A 27,849-nucleotide genomic window follows, 5' to 3' on the forward strand; every position below is an offset into this window, starting at 1 on the left:
CAAGTGACTGGTGTGGTGTTAGACCATAGCTACCTACCTACCAGCTTTGGGGCCCTAACTGAGAATGCTCTGGTGTATATCGCAGGATTTGTTGTTAGGCGGGTTATAAAGAACCTGAAATGTGATGTATGCTGCAGTAGCTTGGTTAGTACAGCTGAGCCCTCATCTCTCGGTGATCACTATCATTTGCTGACCTTGCATAACCATGGAGGTCTGTTTGTACCGAGCTATGGTACAGTAAAGGTGATTCGCTCAGCTGGGCACTGCATCAGACGTGCCTCCAATATCACATCTGCAGCACATCAGTGTTCAGAGAAACTGCTAAACAGAGTTGTGAAAGCAGATATAGGCTCTCAGGATATATTTAATCTTGGCAAACACAGTACTGAAACTCAAGATGGCATTGACAACCATCACTACGATTTAATTTCACATATCGTGTCTTGTTTTTACAAGTTGAGACAGCACCATGTGGCAAGAGTGCATACTTTAAAACTACAAAGTGGTAGTTTAAGGAAGAAGCTGTGTAAGATAGTATTGTTACAAGGCTATTCATACTAGACACTGAGCCTCTGTCCCACAACATAGAAGACATAGGAGGGAGGGAAGGAGGGAGGGAGGGAGGGAGAGAGAGACTTGAGTATGGTGGAGAGAAAGAATGAGAGGAGATGGTTTTGAGGAGAGGGAAAGAGCACACACTGTATTTGCAGTACAGTTCATTTACACTGTATATTAACATTACACATATAAACCATTTACAGTCATATCCTTTTAATATATACGATTTTACAGTACCTGTCCATAATATTGTATCTTACAATACAGTACTGCTACTATATTTACCTCTACAATATAAATATTTTCAATGATTTAGTATGTGTTTTGCAAAACGTGTACATTGTACTTGCACTTGTTCAAAAACATGTAAAACCCTGGGGCATGTGCAAAGAGTGGGTTTGCACTTTGCTGTGTAGGCTGTCAAAATCAAAAGTTGGAAAACTGATTAAAAACTAACAGCATGAACATAAATGTGGAAAGTATTTTCCTTGCCTGGAAAATGTATTGTGTAATTCATTGTCTCTATATAGCTGTACAATATGCCGGTGTCTATGGACTAGTCCTTTCTATTTTTTTTTTTTTTTTTTAAAGCAGGTAAAAATATATTTTTTTACTATATTAAGATATAGTATTCTTTGCCTGGAAAATTAATTGTGTACAGTAAATTGTCTGGAGTTCTCTACAAATGCCTTTTGCGTATAGTGTGCTACCCCTGAGATTGTGGTGGTTGCAGGTAAGTAAACGGATAATCAGGGATCTCAATGTCAGGCCCACTTTATCTGCCACAACATGGGAAATTAATGGAAAAGGTTGTTTTGCAACATTTTTTTTAAACCTGACTAGGACTTTGAATGGTAACGCTGCGTGCGCTTGTTTGATTGCCAGCATCTTTAAATTTACATTAACATTTCTGGCCTATTTTGGAATGGAATCATGTCCATTAGATTGAACGTAAAAACAGGTTATGTTAACAAAAACCTCTTATTTTATTTTATTTTGACATTCGTAACGAAGGAAGAAAATAAACTCGCCGATTTAAGGTATTTTAATTATGTATGAATAGCCTATGGCCTTGTCCCCGATTGACGTTCGAAGCTGCGTGCCCCTGTAGCAAGATGGCGGCTTTGTTGACGCATTCGTTCCAATAGACCGTGGTAGTCAACGCGACTTCTAGTGTTTATTTCTATGGGTTAAGCATAGACAGTAACAGAAATGGACGAACAGACTCCGTCGTTTTCAATGGGAGGGCACTGAGTCAAATAGATTTTTCAGTTGGTCCCCCCAGTACTGCGCAGACTCACACTTAACTTCATATCCATCTACTAAAAAATTACACTTTTAGGCTTGAAATGATCCCAAACACTTACAGATTATGACAAAACTTTCCAAAAAACCCTCAACAAATCCAGAAAGACATAATGACCAATTTATTAGTAAAATTTCACAAGTCTCCATTGACATTAGTGCAGCGAGGGTTTACTCTGGTCTGCATAAAGGGGGATTTCCCCCCCCTCACCCTTGCAATAATCGAATGCCGAAAATTATGTAAGGGATAATGGACGACACGGTGGTCTGTTCACAGAAGTTAATGCACGGTCGAGGTTGTAAAACGGCCCCGACGCGAAGCGGAGGCCAAAGGCCAGTCGTTAGTTCTATCTCTCCCGTTGTCAAGCGGGCAAATCCCAAGATTCTGATGAATTTTAGCTTTGAAACATCGCTATTTTACTTAGCCTGCTGTCATCCATCTAGCTAAAACTTCCGTGCTTTAACGTGGTCTGCTACTTATGGAAGCCCGTTTGCGCCACATAAAAAAAAATTCTGATCTATTATATCTCATTAATGTGAGATACTATGTCATTATTGTGAGATAGTATCTCGTTATTGTGAGATACTATCTCACAATAACGAGATATCATAGATCAGATTTTTTATTTTTTTTTAAATCTGATCTATGATATCTCATTATTGTGAGATACTATCTCATTATTCTGACATAGTATCTCACAATAACGAGATACTATCTCACAATAACGAGATACTATCTCGAGAGATAGTATCTCACAATAACAAGATACTATCTCACAATAACGAGATACTATCTCTCACAATAATGAGATATAATAGATCAGATTTTTTTTTATGTGGCGCAAACGGGCTTCCATAGCTAGCCTACTTCATACGCCAGTCGTTAATTTTTTAATCATGGGCCAATGCTATGGGCAAACGAGATGTAGCTTAATTCACAAATGACAAAGCCATGAGAAAAGTGATTTTCTTACGTTTCAACAACAACGAAACAGAGTTTGCCCTCATTGTGAGAAGTTCCCAAATTTGTCGCTAATCGCTAAAAACGTTTTCTGTCGCTGGGGATGGCCAAACGTCGCTAAATAGGTAACACTGACAATACGGGAGAACTAGTTTAGAGCTTCAGATCCCCGCTACAAGATGGCGGCGGTGTGAATGAATGGAACAGGCATGGGGGACAAAAGAAACATACCATTTAAGCTATGTACTTCCCACAACTTCAATATTTGACAACATAGCATGAATGGTACTTCAAATAGGTGTTATTTTAAATAGATTGCTGATGGGCTATACACCAATCCGCCGCGAACTTTATGGGCGCTGCCATCTTGCCTGCCGCCATTACTGCGTGCCTGCGAGTGTGAAGTGTGACACTTGCTGGTGCCTTCGGTTTTCAATGAAAGCATCCTGTCAGAGAATATCAAATAGGAGATCCTGCTCATGAAAAAATGTCAGGTGAAAGGGAACATTGGGTAGATGATGTCAGGCAGTGGCCAAAACTTACTGATTAAGGTAATTTATTGACAACATAATGTATTAAGATGTGTATTAATTAATGACAACAATAAACCGAATGCTATCATTAGTAGCTGTGTTGCTAATATGTTCACAAGCTTCAGAAGTTGCAAATAACTATTAGCCACGACCACTTGTAGCAGTAAAATACATGTTCTTACAGGTATTCAGGATTATTTTATTATTTTATAATGCTTTATTTTATGTATTTCATCCACTTTTAACGCACATCTTGGTCCTCCACTCCACAAGGAACTCTGTGTAGCAGAATCCGTAAGCCTGTAAACATGGGCACTCAATGTGCAACAAAGGTTTGTGAATTTCACAAACGGTTTAATTCTAGGTCTGTATATTCCTACTGTTGTTAAAACAGCCGACCACACAACACGCTTTTCCCGGCATCACTGAACAGCATACGTACTAAATAAAAATTAAGAAAAAGAAGATTTCGCATCTACAGCTAACGTCTGCTACAGCCGCCTAAGGGACCAACACATTACTTCGCTACTTCCTTAGCAGCAAGGCAACGCAGTAACTTCCGTGTTTCGCCGGATTTGTTTATACATCTTGGTGAACGTCTGTTAACAACTTCTTGCCGTTATCGTGAAGCGTGTATCTCGCGGTTATGGAAATATCATGCAATATGCTATTTTTTTTTATAGTTAGAACAATATGTGTTCCTAATTATATCATGTTTCTATAGTGTAACATGTTATTTCACTGTGTCTTTACGTCGGTTAGGGCACCACATCCAAATAAGTGCCCTTCATGACCCACAGGCAAAACTCGAAAAGCTTGTCAGACCTCCCGTGCCTAGTGTCGGGTTGCTAAACCACGATTGGCCTGTGGCGGTTTTCGGGTGTGGCTTAGCGAAGGGTGATTTGACCTGTCGCTAAGCCCCGCCCCCCATTGTTAACGTGTGAAAACTCGGACAAACAAACCAGACTTGATTAGAAATACATTGTCGACAATGGCAGCTGACAGTATACGAAAGCAGACTTTGAGGACGTTTTGGTCGATAAAAGGATTTACTTTCCTTCAGAAGCTATCAAAAGGGACTTAATTATGCTATGGAGGGGTGTATTCAAAACTTTAGAATACATACAAGGTGGCAAGCAGTTGTGGCGAATAGCCGTGCAAATCCCACTGACGTTAATGCTAGCTAGCTAGCTAGTGGAAGATTGATACTAAGATATGTTAGGTTACGTTAATATTTGATGTAGTAAGAATATAGTAGTTGGTTAATGAGCATTTGCATCTTGGGATTTAACAGGGAACCTGTGCACACGTTGTTGGCTTAGTTGCCTACATTACGTTGAGCTGTTGCAAACGCGAGACGTCCTGTAGGCTACTTTTGATGAAAATATACCCCGTTTTCTAGCCTCTCGGGGTACCGGCTATCAGTATTACACGTCCCCAATGCAAAACGTTTGACCATGGTTATCCGTCGGGGTTTTTTGAGTTAATAAACTCCATAAATAACCAGTAATTTGTCATTTTATGCCTGCCCCCTGTTGTTTCCTATGGAGTTGTCCGAGCTGATGTCCGAGTCCCGTTGAGGCTGGACTGTCATTGGCTCATCAGCGTTCTAAGGGTGGCGCTTAGCGACAGGTCGTTTGCGTCTCTCGCTCCGCTTTAACCCTCTCTGGTCTAATGTTGAGTCATGCCTCATGAATCAGTCATGAATGCTTTATGTGCAGTTTATGACAGCTGCTATGAATGTGTTATGAACTCACCCGTCAAGTAAAGTGTTACCTGTCATGAAGTTACACTCATCCTCATATTCACTAAGCAGGTTGTAAAACCGCAGAATGTAACTTACTGTTTCCCATCCTATCAGTGTACAACCACCACAACCACAAAGTGTAGTTATTATAAATAAAATAATTTACTCAGAATAAGATATACAATAGGTATGCACTGACATATCTGTGAAATTATATGATAAATCATACAAAATAAAACGCAATCCCTACATTTGACAACCCCATCTTATGACTGTTCAACTCATCTATCCATACAAAACAGTTAAGTCTTTAAAAACTGTAACAAAATCACTGAGATATTATTAAATGTTTTGCTAAAATTAGTCTTAGCTACTAGAAGTGGGAAAGGGATAAGCTGAACTCACCAGTCCTGATGGTACTGAAGTCCTGTCAGTAGTAAAGGAGAGAAACATTAGCCTATATGCCTTGATCTGGTAGGGGTGGGACAGAAATTCTCCAATGGCCTGTTTGTTCCAGGAAAATTTCCATCATCACCAGGCAGCACAGACACGCCCTTTGCAGGCTAGGCTACTCTACCTTCCTCAGGACACAGGCTTAAATCAAACAAACATGCACATTACAGTGCAAAAGGTGGCACACAGGTAGGCTACCAACCAGGAGAATATGGCAATAAGGAAATCATTTTGACCCAGACAAATACACCCAGAGTAGCCTAATTTTAAATAGTCAGGGACTGGTTCACGGTCATTTGAATATTACTTCCCCAATGAAAGGTGTGGCAATGAAAGGATTGTTCAATTAATAAAAAGGAAAAACAATGCGTTCAAGTAGGCCTATTCAATTCACAGCTTTCGACCATAACATTGATTGCGACTACCGACATCGTGACAGGTCTGTCTGTCTGACAGGTCAGACAGGTCAACATTGTTAAAAGTGTTGGGTTTGCCTAGGCCCTAGGGCGTGGATATGCAATCGATCTGTGGCTTTAAAACTGATCCCTTCTCTGCTCTTCAGGTAATGGCTCGGTCCTAGACTTACCTTTAAAGCAGCAATTAGTTTTGTTCTAAAACTAGCAAGCTAGGTAACTGCCTAAAAGCATTGCAAACAAACACAGTCCCAGTGATCTTAAGCAATGACGAACTGTGAACGTTTTTTCTTTCATTTTCGCCGGGTGTCCTGGTCTGATGCATATGTAGGCTAATGCATTACCCTCTGATGGGAACAACACAGGCTAATTACAATGTTAAAAGTTCCCTGAAAAGAACAGGCTACCTCATATTGCAAAGGGAACGAAATTAGCATCAGCCATAGAATATTAGATTTCTGGTGTATTTCTGGCTGGTGATTTGAATAGTTGTCTGTCAGTGGCTGGTAGATATTCACATTTTAAAAAGTTAATTTCCAACAAGTCCCATTAAAATAGGTATACAAAACAAAAAGGTGTGTTTGGCTTGTTATCTCAATGAAGTCAAAGCGGAACCAACCCCTCCTCAAGTCATACTTCCAGTCGGAAATGTTTTCGTGAAGATCCTTTAAAGGTAGGCTAAGTTCTTTGCACAGCTATCTAAATACATTAAGTAACGGCATTTACACCTTTCCGATGCTTCGATAAGCATTATCGAGAAGTCATACCCATACTTCCACTATCAAACTGTTGTAGCATTTGTCTAGAATAATATCTGTACATTTAACCGCAATTACCATTAACTTTTGCTAAGCTATCAACTTGCTAGCCATCAAGAACGTACATCATCTTCAATAACGTTACAATGTAAGTTGTAAAACTTCCATAACTTCTCATTCACATAGCAAAATGCAGAATGGCACATAAGTATGCCATTGATGCACATGACGGTTCTAGTCTAAAAAACCATTAACGTTACAAGCATTAACGTTAGTCTAGTCTAAAGAACCATTAACGTTACAAGCAAGTTATGGGAAAAACATATGAATTCGGTCTAACGTTACTATTTTAATTGTTTTTGGTTGACTCACCTTCAGGTGGTTATGAAGTTGCCTGTAAATCTGTTTTTTGTTTTTGTTTTGTTGGTATCTAGATGCAATGTGTGTTGAAATGCGTGTCTGGAGCTCTCATCCCCTTGACTGACGGACGGGCCCTGATATTGGGCCGTGGCCCTGAATCAGGAATAGCAGACAAAAAATGTTCCAGGCACCAGGGTGAGTCACTACAACTGTGGCTTATAACAATTGGCCAATAACATCTTCAATCTATCTGTTGTATGAATGGTATGCATGAAGCTGTCCTTGGGAGGATAATCCCAAGGAATCCACCTCTCTTTGTCTTTGTAGTGAAACTGGTCGCCAACTATGCAAGTTGTGAAGTACTTGTCACGCAGGTAACAACACACACCGTACATTTCTAAAACTCTCACAAAGAAGTCAGTTACCTAAATGTAACATATGATAAAATAAATGTCTAAGTCACAGTAAAAGTCTTATCTTTAATCATACAGCTGGGTCCTAACCCTTCATCGCTCAACCATGAATCCTTGGGCCGGGGGCAGACAGGCATTCTGTCTGAAGATGGTACTCTTTACCTGGTCAATCAAAGCCACCCTTTCACTGTGCATTTTACGGAAAACTCCAATGGCAACACCTCTTCTTCTGCTCAGAAAAGGAAAACAGAAGAAAGAATTGGGACAGATGAAAAGAAAACTGCCCCTAAACGGAACATACAGGATTTCTTCACAACATCCCCCAAAAAGGTATGGAATGGAGGCAAAGACCATGTCATGGCATAACAAATATATACAGGGTTCCCACGGGTCATGGAATTTCTGGAATATCATGGAATTTTAGAAAGTCTATTCCAGACATGGAAAGTCAGGGAATTTTATCAGTTTTGGGGCAAAGTCATGGAATATCAGGGAATTTTGTTGTAGCAGTTCAAAATGCACTTGCCAAAATACATTAATACAAATATTTCCACGCAGAACTGGTAATTTGCTTTACTGCTTCCTTGAGTATCCCAACTTCGTTTATTCAATTCCCATTTATTCATCTCTCACTCTAAAATATTCTTGAACGCTATACGTTAGTAAATAGTATAGTAAGTCATGGAAATTTATTTATTTTTGTCAGGGAAAGTCAGGGAAAAGTCATGGAATTTTACGTTTGACTTAGAGTGGGAACCCTGTATATAGCGAAATTGAAGATATGGTGCAACACCAGGTCAAATACCTGTGTATTCTTCTCCTTGGATGTAGTCAGTGAAGAGACCTCATAGTTCAGAGGAAGATGAATGGGAGCAGAAGCGTGGTCGCACCGAGACGTTCAACGACGACTCTGAGGGGCTTGCTGAGGAGAATCTGAGGAAGCTGCAAAGTCTTGCTGAGAGGGCCAGCTCTTCTCAGCAGGCACCAGAGAAGACGACCCAGAGCGGGTCCTCAGCCTGCTCCAAGAGCCACTGGAAGAAGATCGGCCATCTCATACTGTACACTGCTGCAGGTGTTAGAGGAAGTTCAAAGGTGAGACACTCAGTAGTGGCAAACGACTCTAGTCTAACTCATAGGGACGGATACAAAATGTTTAGGTCTATGAAGGACGACCACTTAGGTCTAGTCATTCACCTGGCTTTCCAAGTATATTCCTAAGCATGAGAAAGTTTGTTGCATTAGTGTCTCCATCTTAGTGTCCTGCAATCTTTTTTTCACAGATCTCTTGGAACCCCATACCTGTTGTATATCACTACATTATTTGTATCATAAAGATTTGGGCCACAATTCTAATCCAGTATAATTTTTGTCAAATTAAACATCACTCTTCACAGTCCCCCAGATATCAGTTCAGGGTGCATTGACAAAAACGCAAGGGTTGGTACACTGTGCTGACTCTGTAAATGGGAACGGACCCAGCCATAAATATTATGAGCCAATCGACACAGGGTCTAAAGAGCATGCTCAGGATCGCTCTAATATCAATCTTTCATGGAGCTGAAATCAAATCACACACTGTGTCTTTAAAGCAACACCAAATAGTTTTGTATACCTTAAAATAATGTTTCCAAAATCATTTCAGTGGTTCATCAACTCGTAACAGGGTGAACGGCACTTCTGCATTCGCTTCGGGACCCTCTATCGGCTATAACCGCACTATGTAAGTTTGCCAGATCGGGTAGCGGATCTGTAGTTAGATGGAACGAGACATAAGAAACTACAAATTTGACTTGCATCTGATGTCGCAATACATCGTGCTTTTATAAGTCATGCAAGTCATTCTACCTTGTCTGTGGACATCGTTATTTGCAAAGCCGGTGCTGGATAAACAAATAGCGTGCGTGCGACAGAAGGAAAGTTCTTTGGTGTTGCTTTAACTTGTCAACAAACCCATTTTTCTGCCTTATTTCAGATTGCTGGTTTTGACATTGATGGCTGCATCATCACAACAAAGTCTGGTAAAGTGTTTCCTACAGGACCAGATGACTGGAGGTGAGTACTTTGCGAATGTGGGCTAACCCGCATGCTCGACAGATATCTTACCATTACATTTAACCATCAGTATCATTTCTAACTAATGAATTGTAAAGACATGAGTTACAGATAATGGTGAAAGTGTTGTCATAGTTTTATGTATCCATGACAATAATGTTTGTGGCCCTCTTAAGATCAGTTGAACCCATTATGTGCTTAACTTGTTTTGTGTTGAAGATTGTGTTTGCTCACATGCGTCGTTTAAACTATTGTGTTCTCATTCCTTTTGCAGAATTCTGTATTCTGAAATTAAGCCAAAACTTGCCAGTCTGCTTGGATCAGATTATAAGGTGTGTATTCTATTGGTGACTCAGATATATAAAGGAACTTTGGCAGTGAAAGGAAGAATAATGAAATGTCCTGGGTTTTTTTTTGAGAAAATATAAAAGAACGAGTGAATGGGGCTGTAATACAATACAGGATGAAAAACAGTGCAAAACAGAAAATGTTCTCTCAATGTCAACCAGGTGGTGTTCTTCACCAATCAAATGGGCATAGCGAAGGGAAAACTGAAAGAAGAGGTGTTTAAATCCAAAGTAGAAGATATTCTTCAAACACTGCAGCTACCTGTTCAGGTAAGTTCAGTATCACACTTTACATGGCTCTATTGTTTACAATACCCTGCTACAACAAGCTATCACTCACAACTGCTTAATAGTAGTAGTTTATGTTGGTGAATATATTGCACAATACTTACGCCAATGTATTGCACACTTATATGCACTTATGTTTTAGGTATTTGTTGCTGCTGGTCCAGGAACTTTTAGGAAGCCAGTAACGGGCATGTGGAAGCATTTGTGTGAGGAGGTATATGGCAGTCAATACTCATAATTCATTTGAAATACTGATCTAACGCTATGGTAAGGCAATCTTGTATTGCTTATTATATTAGAGGGAAAGGGAGTCATGTAGAACATTGAAGATTGAACACTGCCCCCTGGTGTATGCAAAGAAGAACTGGGGGAAAATATGTGTAGTCATATCATATCACATGTATATCATATATCAATGGTTTGATGGTGGTGTTGTTTCATACAGGCAAATGATGGAATCCCTGTGGACAAATCGCTGAGTTTTTATGTTGGAGGTCAGTATTTTAAAAGAGGGCATTTGGAATATCCAATACACCTCACTTTTTTGTTTTTTTACCCTAAATGTACTGTATGAACCAGACAAGCCTGATCAACTAGAATGCACAGAAACACCAGTACTTCATAATACCAAATGAAGTTTGGTTCCAAAACATTATATCCTCCATTTTAATGAATTTTCATAAGTAACTTCAGTAGAACTGTAACTGGGTATTGATATTTGATTCATCTTTACTTAATCAAAACAACAACACTGCAATTTTATTGATATTACCTGAGTTGCACAATTAAATGACTTTTAAACAATTATGACAATTAAACATGACTAATTGATGTTTTTAAATATGGAGATATAGCGTTTTGGAACCAAACTATCCAAATTGTTTTTCTGGTCACCAGATGCAGCAGGGCGGCCGGTAAACTGGGCCCCTGGGAAGAAGAAAAAAGATTTCTCGTGCAGTGACCGACTGGTAAGAGAGAATTCTGAGAACTGTAAACCGGTCTTCCGAGCAAAGTTCAAAAGAGCATAGTTGCAAGTCATGAAAAGTCACATTTCTTTGGAGCCACCATAAAGCATCTCACCTCTTTAGACTCACCAGTGCCCCCCCCCCCCATAGACATTCCTTTCTTTCTCCAATCATTGTATCTAAATGGTGAGGAATACAGCAGAAAAGTAGTAGCTTTTTTTTGTTTAATCGTCTCCATCATGTGGCCCAACCCTTCAGTTTGCCTTAAATCTTGGACTGCGGTTTGAGACTCCTGAGGAGTACTTCCTTGGCTGGAAGAAGGCACCCTACAGTCTGCCCTCATTCGATCCAGTAAGTGAATCTCATTTTTTTGTGTGAAATTGATATATGTGTGATATATTTGATTAATCTTTGAGTCCAGCATCTCTATTTGCAGGGAAATGACATTCGCTATATGTTTTGTGGTTGTACTGTCTTATTATCTCAGAGTAAGCTGGACCCTAATGGCCGGTTGTATGACCCCCCATCAGCCTCTCTCACTTCCAGCACGCCAGAGATCGTTGTGGCAGTAGGATTCCCTGGAGGTAGGTTTGAGCTGCTGTTTGGGTGGTTTGCCATATTTTGGTGACATGATTGCTGGAGCAACTCCTAATGAAAAGCCTCTCTCCTCTTTTGTCTTGACCTTAGCCGGGAAGTCAACCTTCTTCCATAAGCATATGGTACCAAAGGGCTACACTTATGTGAACCGAGTGAGTTGAGCTATAGGTTTACATTTACACATTCAATTACACATTCCTTAAGGCAATGCTCTGTGGCAAGGGAAATGGGATAGGATTTGATATGAAAATCTGTTTTATGAAATATTAAATGCAAGATTTAATCAGGCATGCAAACTCCTAACCTTTCGGCGAAATTCGCCGTTTTGAATCCAAAATGACTTACTTACGTGGTTTGTGCAGAACCGATGAGAAAATATTTAGGGGGGGGGGGGGTCAACGTGAGCTTACTATTTTTTTAGTTTACTATTGTGCAGACTCAAACACATCTTGGTGTTGCCAGAGCGCAGCAACGAATGTTAGGCTATGTGCGTTTACTAAACATCAGTGGACGCTTGTTGCTGCAGAGGCAACGTGAACAGAACGCTCGCGCAGGTATAGCCTCCTTTTGTGAGCGCAGATAGGCCTAGATGCGTCTGAAATGTCGGCTGGAATGTGAGCACAGCGAGGAGAGGTGCCTAGAGATGTCACAGGTGGGCTAGTTGAAACTTTCAACTTCTGTTAGCAAAAGACGTTGAGATTAGTGTAGCAACGTAGCATTGGCGGTTTTGTTTTAATGTTGTTAAAGTTAGCGATATGAGACAGAAATATAGACACAACGAGTTAATTTGATGAATAGGTTACGTGCTGTAGCCTACTTGGTCTAGATCGGCAAAAGGTGAAGCAAATACACAGACCTTATCAGTATAGTAAAGGCTAATGTGAATAACCTAAAGAGTTACACGTCTCCTAAACTGGACTGTGCAAAACGTTTAACTCTTTAATTATTCACATTTCACTCCTTAATTATTCACATTAGCCTTTGCTATACTGATCTTTGCTATACTGATCTTGCTCAGAGACAAAATCAGTGTTAATTGACATGTCTTTAAGAAACGTTCAGTGACCTGATCTGAAGTAGCCTGTGCCTATAGGGTAGGCTACAGTTTATCACAGTGGTCTCCAACACGGTAGCCCGCGGGACGGCTAGGCGCCCCCAGCGCACCTTCTAAAAATAGCCAACTGGTCACCTGCAGATCTCGCTCTAAAAACACGCTCCATTGTGAAGTTTTCAATAGATATTTAAGTCTAGACCAGAAACATTTTTAAGAATGTATGTAACCATACATCTGTAACATTAAATCGATATTGGTGATACCTTACAAATTGTAGCTGCGTTAAATTTTAACCTTTGGCTCCAAATCCGTTTCCCATTCAATCTTTGAACAACAACGGAAGCGGAGCGCATACACGCTGCTCCCACGCATAGACAGTAAAGGGGGGGAAACTTGCTCGTCTGGTGTAGCCAATGGAAGCATATCTTTGCAAAAGTTCTGTGTCCATTCCATGTTCGTCAAATACGGTTCTTGCATGATTGTGCAAGGACTGAAAAACAATTGCTTTAGCTCACAGGCCTTTTCTCCTCCGTAGGCTACTGCCGTATAGCGCTGCAAATTTTGTGACATGCATGACTGAGCAGGACTGTGTATTAGCTTTTTTTGTCAGATCATGGGGAGATTTCAGGTGTGCAATAACTTTAAAAGGAGTCTTCATTATGTTAGGGTGGTGTGGGCGATTACTATTGAAATGTTAAAACCGAATTGTCCAATGAAATCAGAATTTAAACAACCCCTGAATTCATAATGGTGGGTGGGTATAAATTGGGTACAAATTGTAACCCAAATTATTAATTGCACAAAAAGATTGTTTTTTTTTTGTTAAAAAAAATAGATTAGATTCCCCATGCAAACTTTGAAATGAATAAACTGGACAAAAATGTTGGTAGTGTTGCATATTGATATTAACCCTTTCATGCATGAATTATTAATTCACTGAGGTAGATTTTTTTGCCTAAGCTTTTTCTTACTCCCATTATGTACAGTTGCTTAATATATAAAGAATTATAGGCCTACACAATATTGATAATTTAAAAGTAAAAATCACATAGGCCTATTATTTAGGAGGACTACCCTCGCAAAAAAGGGGTGAGGGTCTGTTTGTTTCAAATGAGTAGCCCTCCATATGATTTCGGGTGTTCAGGTAGCCCTCATTCCCCAAAAGGTTGAAGACCCCTGGTTTAACATGTAGTGTGACACTATTCACACAACACAACTTTATTGGTTGGTTAAACAAACTAACTAGCACAATGCCACAATCTGTAAGTAACCTAGGCTGCAGGATAGCACTTGTTATGAAACAGTGTGCCCTCCACAACACACCCACCCCACTCTCCCCCAACATTATAAATCAATTGTACCATATTGCTATGTAGCATAGTAATGTTATACACCATGTGAAAGCTTGGACACTTGGGAATCCATATGACAACCTTTTTCATGTACAATCTGTATAGTGCTTTACATTGTCAGATTAATCTTACTATGTCTCAATTAAATTGTATCAAATTGCCCTCCTCCCCCTCCGGTGCTTCACTACCTTCTAGCTGCAGTGTGTATCCTTATCAATAAGATAGATGCAGCAAGTTGGGTGTTGAAATAGTCACAGGAATCCATATTTTTATCCATTGTTTTATCCAATATTTGTTGTGCAGATGTATAATCCATTTTATCCACACCCATTGAACCAACAAAGAAAATGCAAAGACATTTCTGTAATTCTTCCATAGTGTAGTCATTCCATCAGAACCTCTGACAAACAATCCAAATAGTCCAGAAACCACACAGTAAGGCTTTTATTGTCAGCAGTGTTGGGAGGGTTACTTTCAAAACGTATTCCGTTACAGAATACAGAATACATGGCCAAAAATGTAATCTGTAACGTATTCCGTTACGTTACTCAATCTGAGTAACGTATTCTGAATACTTAGATTACTTCCGCATTGAATTGCATTTTATAAGTGTAGGAATGCGGCCATCAAATCCTGCTTAGGCCTAGTAAACAGGCCTATTCTGGTGTGTTCTTCTGTTCCAAATGGCTGAAGTGTTAGGCCCACATAGGAGAATGTAAAGTCAACTAAGCTACCTGATACAACTTTAAAATAGCAAGGTGACCACTAAAACTACAGCAGGCAACTAGGCTAATTAAAACAAACGAAATAAATAGGCTACTTTAAGGGCGTACTGCAAAGGAATGAAATGCCCGCACTCTGCTAAAACTCCCATATATTTAATGTGCTGCAACGTTTCGACCCGACTGGGTCTTCCTCAGGCAGCCTACCTCAGGCAGAAATTATAATTAAGGTGTGCCTGTGAGATTTTTCGGTGGCATCAACCCAGTACAAGTGAGGGGCGCATATGACAGGTGGAACGCAAATGACCTGTACATGTAAATATGGGCTACTGTATATCAGTGCTCTCAAAATAAACGTGATCGCATAATAATGACAATCAAAAACCGCACGTTAAAATATGCTAGGCCTACTCGCAAGAATAATTCTTCAGAGGCTGCACCATATAATTCATTTTAAAACGTAAATGTAGATCTAATTAGAAAAAATAATAATCCATAAAGCTATTTTAAGTTAGAATAAAAAACGTAGAATGCAGTGCCTATTTTAGAGATTGGTTTTATTGTAGGTCTGAACTAGGCTTTGCTTAGGCCTATTGCTTAGCAAACTGTGTAACCGATTGGCCGAAGTAGCCTGAGCTATTAATACTTAGGAAAATATACTTTGAACAGACATCAGGAACCACGATCAGTGAGGAACAGGAGTTACCTCCACTTACTTTACTCCTAATTTGCTGTGCAAACAGTAATTTCAGGGTCTCCGATGACGCGTCCATAATGCGCGCTGGCTGCGTTTTGAGGCTAGTGCAAGACGACGGGGCTTGGATTTAAACATGTAAACAATTTCATCATAGATTGCTTTCAGGAGCTTCTGGGAAATGGAGTTGATTTAATTCATTTAGAGAGTGAGCAAAATATTATGAAACAGAGAAGTATCGTCATGAAATCCATTGATTTCAACAATGTAACTGTATTCTAAATACCAACTATTTAACTTGTAACTGTATCGGAATACAGTTACTCATAATTTGTATTCTGAATACGTAACGCCGGTACATGTATTTCGTTACTCCCCAACACTGATTGTCAGTATGCATTTTGGGTAACCAAAAGTCCTATGGGGTTTCCATTGGGCATTTTACAAAATGCATGAGCATACCTTAGCAAATAATGGTCTAAATGACTCATTTTTCATTTTATTTTGATCTACTTTTGCACACGGCTTCACAAGACCTGGTCTAGACACAAAAATGCCCATTCCATAGGAAGTTAAAACATTTCAAATCGATTTTACAAATTAGTCTAGTCTACCCTATTTTATATAATGTTAGTCTGAAATAGTGTGTGTCTCAAGCAAGTTTCACCTGGTTTGGTTCAACAAATATTCAAACTTATCATCTTTATTCTAATACTATGCCTACTATGTCTTCATGTCCAATAGGCCTGAAATCTTCAGAAATGTCTGAACTTCAGGCACAGAGAAAAAAGAAAGAAAGAAAACTCATGTAGATTACTTAGGAGGAGAGGAGGGCCATGCTGAAGCATGCTGCCAAACAGTGCAACGGGCCCCTCACACTTAAGGAGAAATAGGAGAAGAAGACACTTTTTTTATATTCACTTATTTCTATCATACATATGATATTTTTGGCCACAACAAATTGGTTTTGGGCCATTTGTGTCACTTCGCGTGCCCTTCTCACCTTTTTCACCCCTGACCAGTTTGCATGCCTGTTAATACACAACCCACCTGAAAGTGCCCTGATCATTAAAAGTAATGTATTCATTTTGTTCTTCTTATACTTCTGTGGTGTCACCAAGGACACATTGGGTTCCTGGCAGAACTGTGTGTCAGCCTGTGAGAGAGCTCTGAAGCAAGGCCACAGTGTTGTCATAGACAACACCAATCCTGAGCCAGAGTCTCGTAAACGGTACAGCTGCCACCACAACACTGTCATCACCACCCTAGCCAAACATAACATGTACAAGTTAAATAAACATTATGCATGGCCAATATGCATTGTCATAGTATTGTGCATGACTGGTCTTAACCATTTATATGTACATTGTACATACATACATACATAATAGTCATAAAGGACTATATGCATGTACTTGTGATATATCTGAAATTCATCTATTTGATATTTCTTTTTATTATATCTAGTTATTTTCTTTTTCCAAAACTTCCTGATCTTTTGTAATGCAGGTACATAGATGTCAGTATAAAAGCTGGGGTTCCTTGTCGCTGCTTCAATTTCACTGCATCTCTGGAACTATCTAAACATAACAACAAGGTAAGGGTTTTTATTCATACTGTGCTTTTTTTAATCAGTTCTGTGGCATCCTCAGCTATTTGTTTGTGCACAGTTGTCGTTGACACATGAATAATAAATACACCAGTCACACCACAACGACAACAACAAAAGCCACTGGTTTGCCAATTGAAGCACTGCAGAAAAATGACATAATGAAATGAAATATGAATGATACAAATTAAATAATGTCTATATACATTTATATACTTATGCTCTTGGTTATAGATGTATACATTACATCTATAAGTTGCTTGAAAGTAAATCTAGCCAGGAAGAACAAGGATACTGCCAGCAGCCTATCATTCAAATGGTTTGCATGTTCATTTTCCAGTTTCGGGAGATGGTTCCGTCAGACACAAAGCACATGATTGTCACTGACATGATCTTCCACAGCTACAAGTGAGTAATCTTGATGAATTAATAGAGTAATAGTGAATCATCTTAATAGAATAAATATTTCAACTTAGTGAAATCATTTGTAATTTAAGACGTCTGTTTTTAGTTTGGGCATTGTGCGTTTATGGTATTGGCAACAGTATTTTTGTGTTTCTCATCAGGAAGAAGTTTGTAGCGCCCAGTCTCTCTGAAGGCTTCTCAGAAATTCTGCAGGTCCACTTTATCCCTCATTTCAAGAACAGCCAAGAGGAGGCTCTCTTCAGGCAGTTTAGTGAAGGCTGAAGACGAAGCTGACAGAAAGAGGCATCCAAAGTATTGTGGTGTTTGGGGTAACAGGAACAAATGTTTGGCCTGATCTGGTCACTCCACTACACCTCCCCAAACAGACAAGCTCCAAAATAGGCCTTCCTTATTTTTACACGTTTACATGTTTTTTCTACTCCACAGTACGTTCAAGTCAGAGGTAACGTTGAATTTTTTGGTCAGAATTTTAGAAAATCATGTAAATGATTTGGATGTAGATAAAGAATATAGAGTTGTAAACCTATGTTTTAGATGAATACATTAAAGTGTTTTTTTCTGAATCTTGTTTGGTGTGTGTGCGTGCATATACTGTGAAAACACAATAACCATTCATTATGAATTTATTGTTGCCAGTAGAAAAAAAAAATAAGGACAACTATTTGACTACTGACCTTCCCTGAAAGGAAACATTAACAGAAGATTAATTTTTTTGTCATGTAGATTGGTACATAAAAGTACCTTTTTTATAACTGACAAGGCTGTGTTTTAAATAGCCCATACATGACATAATGGTATCTAAGAGCTCCACAATCTGTGGTCTGCTTTGCACCAGCATGGCCCTCGCCTTATTCCCATCTGTGTCTGGGTCAGTTCTCAGGGGGCAGGAATGCCAGGGCCTGGTGGAGGTGTTTCCGAAGCCAGGGCATCAAGGAGAAGAGGCTGATGTGGAAGTCCCGAGCGTTTGGAGGGTGTTTTCCGATTTTACAAATGTCAATAGTGCCCCAACTGAGAACTCCGACCTGTGAAGATCACAGAGCACATATTCTAGGTACATAGTATGAAATGCAGTCTTCAACATAGCACTCTGCTGAAGAAAAGCTCTTAATGAGCTTTAGACATGCTGAACTTTTTTGTATTGTATTATTTGTTGTCACATTTAAAGAGACAGCATTCAACAATTTGTAAACGATTTATAAAGCATATTTTTTCTGAGCATGAAGTACTCGTACCACCTTCAATTCATTGTATATGGTATCACACAAAGGACAGATAAACATACTTGTAGTTCCTAAACATACTTGTGGTTCCACTAGCCTTCTATGCAAATGCGGTTCTGTGCTCTGTCGGACCACGTCGCTAAAAAAAGCTTTCCCAGTTGGCTTATGACATCATCAAAAACATTGCCAAAAGGCAAGAAAGTTAGAAAGCTATAAATCAGTGCCAACTGTGCCCTGGTGTTAATAAAGCTACTGCATGTCTTATCAGTAGTTAGACTGCTAGTTTTAGACTAAACCCCCCTCCCCCCTGCCCTAAGACAATGATGAGAACAATGGTAATGAGCCGATCAGTAATAATAATGTGCTTGTAGTGTCCATTCCATGATCCGTGAAGAAATGTTGAAGCCTGGTTGGATAAGACGCACACTACTTGTTTCGTTTCAAAAGCAAATTATTTGTCCAGTTACAGCCTTTGCCCACTTACATTACTACAAACATGCCAGGCAGCAAATATAATATAAATAATGAAAAAATGCAGTCAGTCACACTTCAGTTAGGTTGGTCGAGAATAAACTCAAGGGAAGGGAAAACCTAAACAATAGGTGTCCGCTCTCATCGAGTTAACAAGTTCCATCATTTGTGTTAGTTGTCCTCACTCACCTGAAAATAACGCATCCTTTTACGAAGGAACAAAGCACCTCCAGAATCACCTGAAAAGATGAAATACCTCAGCCATCCACAAAATCCATGTTGTGAGAATATAACAAATGCTTAAAGTTGTACTGTTACAAGGTGTGCTCTATGCTGAAAGTAAATAATAAGAGAGAATAATAGTAAATTATTCAATTTAAATGATTGTGATATAAGGCGTTGGCAGTCAGGGCCATGTGTGTGTGTGTCTGTGTGTGTGTGTGTGTGTGTGTGTGTGTGTCTGTGTCTATCTAGTTACCTTGACAGGATAAATCATCTTTGTGTGCTTTTGATCCTCCGGTGCACATGAACCTGTCAGTCACTACATCAGTCACAGAGGCATTTGTGTCCTTGGAGAAAGTGCCCTTAACCACCTCGAGGCACTCAGGCCGCTACAGAAATCAAATAATGACAATAACTGGACCACTCTGTCATCTATAGACTGAGCAACAAAAACAAATAGGAAAAAAGAAAATGGACACTGTAAGGAAGAAAAAATAATAGTAAACCTACTGACAATAACAACATACCCTCTCATCACCCAGCTGGATGTGGGTCTGCATCCGTTTCATCCCATCATGCTTCTTGCTCATGAAGTGGGCCTGTGTCTCGCTCAGATCCAATAGAGCGTTTTCTGCATACGCACACATATTCACATTCAGGTTCATTAGTGTAGCTTAAAGTTCAGTTATACTAGTAAAAACTATTTACTGGTGAAAGTAAACAACTGGAAAATCTAAGCAGAGAATGAAGTGGGTTAACATGGTACAGTATTCACAAGGTAGGCTACACATGTGGGCTGAAATGGCATGACTTGTGGCTGTGCCACCGAGAGGATAGATTGATCATGACAAAAAAACATGGTGATGTCTTACTATGCTGGGCACAGGTGGAGTTGACCATTTTCAGAGCTCGACTTGCGGGCACAGTGCAGGGTAAACAGATAGGCCTGTGGGACAGAGAATGCCATTCCTTTATCTTTGTCCAACCCAGATGCCCATGTAAGACATGAATACCTAGCATTTAGCATAAGGTGTTCAAAATAATGAATGAAAAACATGTAACATGGATACACTGTATGTGAACATTTATATATTTTTTCCATATCTATTGTCACCTACCTTGTCTGGTACGATGCTGATATATTCTTCTCCATTTTTATTAAGGCTATGTCGTAGTCATAAAACTCTTTCACATTCTTGGTTTGAAGCCCTCTAACATTGTATTGTGGGTGTATGATGAAGTTTGCTGATTTCAAAATTTCATTTGTCCCTGAGTATCATAGCAAAAAAAAAACATGTTGGATGGTGATAGCATGGATTTGGCTTTTTTTTTCTGTAGCCACTGGGAACATTTATTTAGAAATAAATGCAGACTGTAAAAGGAACACTTTCTTGTCTTAACACTGTCTTCTAAACTGACTAACAATTAAAATCAAGATAGGAAACAACTTGAAAAGATATAGAAGAAAAAGAAAATGTCTCGATAATGTCTCTAGTATACTGAATAATAAAATAATAATGAAATATTAATCACTGACCAGTTGTAACTTCCACATCTTTAGCATCAGCAATCGTATTGCCCCCGCTCACAGTGGGCTTAGTCAGACAGTGGGCTGCTGTGAGGACCCATAATGGAGAAAGTAGAGAGCCCTGGCACACTTTCCCATCCTGAGTGGACAGAAAGGGTTAGGACTTCCTTCTTGAAAGCCGGGACGCCTCATCAGTGAGGTATCCTGGAGTCATCAGGTGTTTCGGATCTTTTTGAACATCACCCAGGGTGAGTCCAATCCATACACAGCAAGGGATGTTTTATGTGTGACTGGACAATTGTTGGATACTATTAAAGTATACCTTAACCTTAACATTACATTTACTTGTTTGGCAGACGCGTTTATCTATTACAGTTTTTTCTGAATGCTTAAACACATTTTTTGTAACTATGGCTTTTTTTGCAAAACTCTACACACAAATGGCAAAACCACTCACTGAGTTCGCAAAACTAAAAGCACAAACACTGCTTTGCACTCAGTTTGCAATTTTGTAACACACACTTTGCACAACTGTAGGCACAATGGCTATTATTTACACTATTTTGCCAACTCTCTGGCACACTTTCTTATGTGAAAACTGTTTTAGATAATTAGTTCACTTTGCAATCAGCCTAAGCACTATAAATAAGCCACAGGTAATGTACAATGGGTACAATGGAGTGAGCAGGAAGAGTGAGAAGAGAAAGAAATAGCCCTTTTACAGACAAAAAAACAGTCTACATGTGGGGATATTGTCATGTCAGGCCTGGATACATCATTCCAGAATATATTTTTCCCGGTGCCTTGGACTAGGACATTGCATGTGATGTAGACAGAATTTTGAGAGAGACGACCCGATGTAGACTGATTTGTGTTGTCTCAGTGAAATGCTATTTTGTGTTTTGACTTGGAAAAACACACTTGTGTTTGTTTTGATGTGTGTAAATAAACACTAATACTTGAAGTTTGGATCCCTGTATGTTTACAGAACTATGACAAAAGTATGACCTCAAACTGACATAGTCTACCTTGTGCACAGAGAAAGCAAAAGCCAGATGTGTTTTTTATTCATACCATCAGTGTGTTGTTGGCACATTGTGTGCTTACTATTGTGATGGCTTGTGTTTACTGTTAGATACGAAAACACCATTTTTACGAAGGTGTGAAGAGTTAAGCAAGGTGTGTTAGCTTTTGCAAGAGAACTACAATGTTTTGCTGATTGGGTGAGAGGTTTTGCCATTTGTGTGTAGAGTTTAGCAAAGAAAGCCATAGTTACAAAAAATGTGTTTAAGCATTCAGAAAAAACTGTAACATTTAGCATTTTAACCTTTAAGCTACATTAACCTCAATTACTGTCTCTTAGAGACAAAACATTGTTTAATTATGGGCCTACTGTATGTGGTTATAGTACACACTGATAATCTATATTAGTGACATTTAAAAAGGAAACACTTTTATAATATATCAATGCAAAGGCAATATTTTCCATGAAACTATTGCTGTACGGTCATGAATGTCTTAGCATCAACACATACACATTCAGCACAACTTTCTTTAAACATATTTAACCTGAAATACATTTGAATGTATCCTTTTGCTAAATGCCACGTAATGCAGTATTATAATCCTCTGTAAACACTGCAAAAGCTTTTCATTGGCATGGCAACACATACCCATTTGACATGAACATGCCAAGGCCTTGTCTCTGCGGAGTTTTTTTTCCCCTCCTCCTCCTCTCTGGCCACACCACACATTGTCACTGCCCTGTCACCTGGAAAAAACAGGGGGACGTTTACTACTTGGTGGTATTGATCGCAATTAGAATATCTAACACCTGGCATTGCACCCACTGATCATTTTGTTGAAGACCTTTCCGAGTTGTTTATAGTCCTGCAGAAGGAAAACGTGTTCTTCCCCCCTCTTTTTGGATGCAAGGTCATTGAGCTCCTTCTTGTTCACATCTTGTCCGACACCAAACACGTACACATCTGTAGAGGTAAGACAAAGTTATTTACCGGTACTACCCTAATTTAATAGAGGTTATCAAAAGCAAGACTCTGTATGACCCTCAAGGCATGGAACATAATCAGTATGACTCAGAACTAGCATTACTGAACCAAGTAGCCAAACCAAATAATTCAACCACAAAATATTTAGCCTTTTTTGTTTTTGTTGATGAAAAAACATTGGAATTACGCAATAAACATTAAATTGGCTACTCTTGTACATTAGATACGTATTGTCTGGAGGTATATTCTATGTAATGAAAAGTATATGCTACACAGTAAAATAGAGTCTCATAATTGTGAACAGAATTTCTGAAATGTTAAATGCTCTTATATTCAATACATGCACTCTACGTTTATTCAGCAGCAATAGTTGCTGTTGAGCTGATGCTGGTGTGACTGACCAAGGAGGTTTTCATCTGTATGATCTGTGAGTGAAGTATAACCAAACAGGTCACGTATTTGAAGTAGTACAGCCTTGTGACTGCCTCCTGTGTTTGATTGACCTTAACACACACACACAACCACAAAGAGAAAGAGAGAGAGAAAGAAAGAGAGAGAGAGAGAGAGAGAGAGAGAGAGAGAGATGTTAATTCTGCTACACTTTACCTCACTTTACATTTACCTTTGATGGTTTTGTCATCAGAAATTACACAGAAAGCACAAAAAAATATTCGAAAAAAATTGGAAAGAAGTGTGGTTGCCAAATTCTTTTCGCTTTGAATTTACCATCAGTTGTAATGAGAATAACATTTGCGGTTTCGTTAAATCCTACATTTCTGGTCTTCAGTAATGACAATTCGTCATAAACACTCTTCAGAGCACTCTGAATGTTGGTTCCTTTTTTGTTTCCATGACCTGAAATTGAGAGAGAACTTGATAGAATAACTGTCCTTGCTTCCTCGACATGTGCTTAGTACACTTGCTTTAAAGGAAAGAAAATACTTAATTGAAAGGACTTTATCGAAAATAAGTATTTTTGTTTTTAAGATATTTGCCTGAAAATACACTTACTGACAACACGTAATCAAAAAGGAAAACCTACTTTCATATTTAAATTTGTCAAGTTTGCTCAGAACTTGAGATGCTTGGTCACTGTCAAAACTATTAATGTTCACAATCACTCTGGCCGTGGTGGCAAAGGAGACAATGTGGAATCTCAGGGTGACTTCATAACTGTCCAGCTGAAAGGCATGTGCACTTTAATTACATTCATCAGACACAACTTTGACTCATTCCTAGTGGTAAATCAGCTTGTGTATGACAAGCATAGGGGTGAACACCAACTGTACTGTACCTTGCGGATGAGGCTGGCAACTGCCCTCCTTGCCTCTTGAAAATACTCCTGACTGATGCTGCCAGAGTTGTCCATCAGAATGAATATATTGAGGCGTCCTTTATTTACTTGCAAGATCCTCCCATAGCTTTTGGCTGGAAAAGTCAGAGAAAGATTTGGGTTAACACGCACACTCGTGAGCATACTCGTTTCAGATACTGTAACTTCACGTTATAGAGGCACATGAATATATTTGATCATACCAGTACTTGGTTTTGACCAGCAGATGGTGATAGAGCACCAGAGAGCTTTGTTTCACCTTGTCTAGTTTAAACTCCTGTCCCTAATTTGTTGTTTTGTTCACTCTATGATTTATGGCCCCAAACAATTGGCAAATCAGTGAGATGTGCATTGAACAGATTGAACTCCTCAACTGACCTCAACTCCTATATTTAGCTTCTCCATTAAACAATGGAGGGAGGACAGAGAAAGAGCCCATCAACCATTTATTCATTTAGCAGACCAGAGGGTTCCCAGATACTGCATGACTCAAGAGCGGATCTGACTCAGATTCTCTGACTGCAGCTGACTGATATCTGCTTACATTTGAATCCATCTGACCTTTCAATGTGATGTTGCTAAAACATATGAACATAATATATATAATTGAGCTCATGTCACCTTTCTTTTTAAACTCAGGAGAAGAATAATCCATGATGGATGACAGGGATCCTCCCATAGCTTGGGCCACGGTGTTGGGAGAATCAAAACCATACCAAGCTGTCAGAAGAGGAAGAACAGATTCCAGTCAGTTTATGGTAAGCAGATACTTTTCTCTGGCATAAACATTTAAAGATGAACACCATGTATTTTAATGTTCATGTGTTGCCCACAAGCAACATTATCAGTATCAACAACAGTATCAAGATTCTCCTCTATATATTAATTGTGAGTTAAGCAGATAAGCCTATGTGGGTGCATGTATGGCCTTTGAGTTGGACACTGGGGATGGCACCATGTTAGCAGGTTCTAACCCTGGCAGCGGGCCGGGGCTCCGCTCCACTCCCTGGACTCCAGACACACTCTCTCAGCACTGCCCAGCAGATCGAGTTTCAGGTCACATCTGAACTGCACCTTGTCCCCGATCCGAAAACGATTGCCTGACCGCTGGGCCCCAGGTGGGACACCGGGATTGGCGCAATCATCCGCTACAATAAAGAACAAAAAAATTAAAACAGTTTGAAAACTGTAAACTCTGGAAATACTAGTTCTGCTGAAAAGGCTATACTCTGTCCAGAGTTTTGTCTCCAGAAGTCAGACTGTTAACTAGACTATTATAGCTGTGTACATAATCTTGTTACTCTTCTGTATGTAAGTTTCATAGCTGCCCATTGTGGTCCTCTGTTTGGTCTTGTATTTAAACACTCTCATCTTATTTTGTAAGCTCTTAGTTTGTACTTAATGCTCGCTCACCCTGATCGTCACATATAGGGGTTTCACCCGTCCAGCCTCCCCATGGGGTACATGTCCGCACAGCCGACCCTCCCAAGTTGTAGCCACCGTTACACGAGAATGTCTGATTCTCGCCAATCTTGAACCACTGCTGCCGGGGCGTTATGTCCCCATTATCCAGCTGCAGCTGAGCTGGACACAACATTTCTGAGAGAATACATGAAGAGAGAAAGAGAGAGAGAGAGAGAGAGAGAGAGAGGGAGAGAAAGAGAGAGGGAGAAAGAGAGAGAGAAAGAGCATTGGGCATCTGTGAACATCATACATAGCATGTGTGATTCCCCATACTATATATTGTCAGAATATTTTAACTGAGACCATTTTTTTTTTTCAATTAGAAATACACAAGCTTAAAGCAGACCACTCCAGGATAGACAGACAAAGACAGAGAAAATATGGCTGTGTGTGAGTTTCACAAAGACTGAACAACACAATAACATTGTAATTATTATACAACACACCAGTGTTTTCATCAAACACAGACAACATGTTTAACATATCTGGCCCAAGAGTAGCCGAAGAGAACCTTCGGACGTCCTGCACACCTTTACATGTAACTCTGGACACAGGCCTCCCGCTGGGCTGTCTCATAGGAGTCCATTTGCCGTCTGGCCCACACATGCGCTGGCTGACCGGGTAAGGGGCGTAGTTGTCTGGGCATGTGTAGGTCAGTACGCTGCCCTTCATGCCCCCTTTGGAGTAGGACACTTGGCCTTTGCTGATGCTCTCCGATAGGGAACAGTTCCTCTCTTCTTCCATTGAACCCTCTTCAGAGTCTGGTTCCAGCTCTTCCAAAATGGGTAGGGGGTGCAGACAGACAGACAGACAGACAGACAGACAGACACACACACACACACACACACACACACACACACACACACACACACACACACACACACACACACACACACCCACACACACACACACACACACACACACACACACACACAGACACACACACACACACACACACACACACACACACACACACACACACACACACCCACACACCCACACACACACACACACACACACAAAATCATGCCCGCCTTTTGTCATTTACAGAATTATATTAAAAGACAACAAGATGGAGCCATTGGTGTGCTTCATTTCATATTATATCATAAACAACTGTGATGGGAATTTCTCTATTTACTTCCATTATTTAAATAAGAAGAGTGCTTAATGTCAACTGGTTACAAGACACTAATTACAATTTAGCGACATCACAGCCTTGTGTGATAAAAAGCTGACCACTAACAACTCCAACTATCATTCACCCGTCACTTTAACTTTACCCCACTTTCCCTCCCCTCTCCACTCCAAAATTACTTTTGCACTCAGCTCTATCAACAGGGGTGCCGGTGATTGATGTCATAATGGACCATTCTCCATCTGTACAGCTTCTGGTGGTCACAGGGTAGGGCACAAAACCAGATGAACACTTGTATGTGAGGACACTGAATTCATTTCCCCCATCGGAGTATTCAACCGTGCCTCCAGTGATAGACTCAGATGTCTTACACTCTGTCGGTCCGTAGTCATAATAATCTATAATCAAAACATATCAGAGTAAATACAACAACTGCCACAGTTTAAAGAGAATGTCATATTGCTTAATGTTTCACTGTGTACTGAATAGCTTTTTCTTTGCATTTTGTATTGTTATCAGTTACTAAACATTGTCATGTCAAGATCTAATTACTCATTCTCAGGCATACACATCACTCCAACATGTTCTATCTGTTTCATAAATAAGAAATCTGAAAAGCCGTATCAACAACAGCAGCAGTAACAACAACGCAGACATCATCACTTGAAATGAGCTTTACCTTGGGTGAAAGTGGTGTGCAGTAAGGTAAAACACAGAAGGAGGACACTGAACAGACTCATGGCCAGCTTGTCTTGGGAGCAGTCCTCTGCAAGTCACTGTTGTCCCTGATGTTCCTGCTTAGATTGCAGCATTTCAGCTCCTAACATAGACAGTTATATTTGATGAAGGTTTACATA

At 39.7% G+C, this 27,849-nt stretch overlaps 3 protein-coding genes across 4 annotated transcripts in view; 1 reads left to right on the forward strand and 2 right to left on the reverse strand.

The window, feature by feature from the left end:
* Positions 1 to 7,183, reverse strand: part of LOC143121782 (TRPM8 channel-associated factor homolog) — a 21,022-nt gene extending 13,839 nt beyond the window's left edge. The window contains exons 1-2 of the mRNA XM_076282370.1: positions 7,101 to 7,183; positions 5,510 to 5,531 (exon numbers count right to left, since the gene is read on the reverse strand). The gene's annotated coding sequence lies outside the window, so the exon portion shown is untranslated. The remainder of the gene's footprint in view (positions 1 to 5,509; positions 5,532 to 7,100) is intronic.
* pnkp (polynucleotide kinase 3'-phosphatase) lies at positions 6,545 to 18,829 on the forward strand. Of its 2 annotated transcripts, none has more exons than XM_076282372.1 (18): positions 6,545 to 6,643; positions 7,163 to 7,283; positions 7,416 to 7,462; positions 7,580 to 7,831; positions 8,333 to 8,593; positions 9,474 to 9,553; positions 9,828 to 9,885; positions 10,063 to 10,170; positions 10,331 to 10,402; positions 10,634 to 10,682; positions 11,086 to 11,156; positions 11,412 to 11,504; positions 11,641 to 11,737; positions 11,841 to 11,902; positions 16,694 to 16,803; positions 17,082 to 17,169; positions 17,522 to 17,589; positions 17,748 to 18,829. In XM_076282372.1, exons 2-18 carry the CDS (start codon positions 7,163 to 7,165, stop codon positions 17,866 to 17,868), a joined length of 1,758 nt encoding a protein of 585 aa, XP_076138487.1. In that variant the 5' UTR covers positions 6,545 to 6,643; the 3' UTR covers positions 17,869 to 18,829. The 2 variants fall into 2 exon arrangements, with proteins under 2 accessions (XP_076138487.1, XP_076138486.1); XM_076282371.1 differs by lacking the exon at positions 6,545 to 6,643 and adding an exon at positions 6,655 to 6,876.
* On the reverse strand, positions 18,394 to 27,299 carry LOC143121333 (complement C2). The gene is made up of 18 exons (XM_076281691.1): positions 27,172 to 27,299; positions 26,385 to 26,627; positions 25,804 to 25,989; positions 25,365 to 25,538; positions 25,012 to 25,110; positions 24,352 to 24,485; positions 24,100 to 24,238; positions 23,784 to 23,912; positions 23,459 to 23,560; positions 22,899 to 23,036; positions 22,722 to 22,819; positions 21,058 to 21,187; positions 20,639 to 20,789; positions 20,393 to 20,466; positions 20,048 to 20,151; positions 19,777 to 19,909; positions 19,488 to 19,537; positions 18,394 to 18,629 (listed from the first exon to the last, which is right to left on the reverse strand). The coding sequence occupies exons 1-18, from the start codon at positions 27,215 to 27,217 to the stop codon at positions 18,477 to 18,479; spliced, it is 2,283 nt and encodes a 760-aa protein (XP_076137806.1). The 5' UTR covers positions 27,218 to 27,299; the 3' UTR covers positions 18,394 to 18,476.
* Between the last annotated feature and the right edge of the window lie 550 nt (positions 27,300 to 27,849).

The sequence above is a fragment of the Alosa pseudoharengus genome, unplaced genomic scaffold, assembly GCF_046254945.1.
Source record: "Alosa pseudoharengus isolate Yale_2024_CS ecotype anadromous, Long Island Sound unplaced genomic scaffold, YU_APseudo_1.1 YU_APseudo_1.1_scf_13, whole genome shotgun sequence".
Lineage (NCBI taxonomy): Eukaryota > Metazoa > Chordata > Actinopteri > Clupeiformes > Clupeidae > Alosa > Alosa pseudoharengus.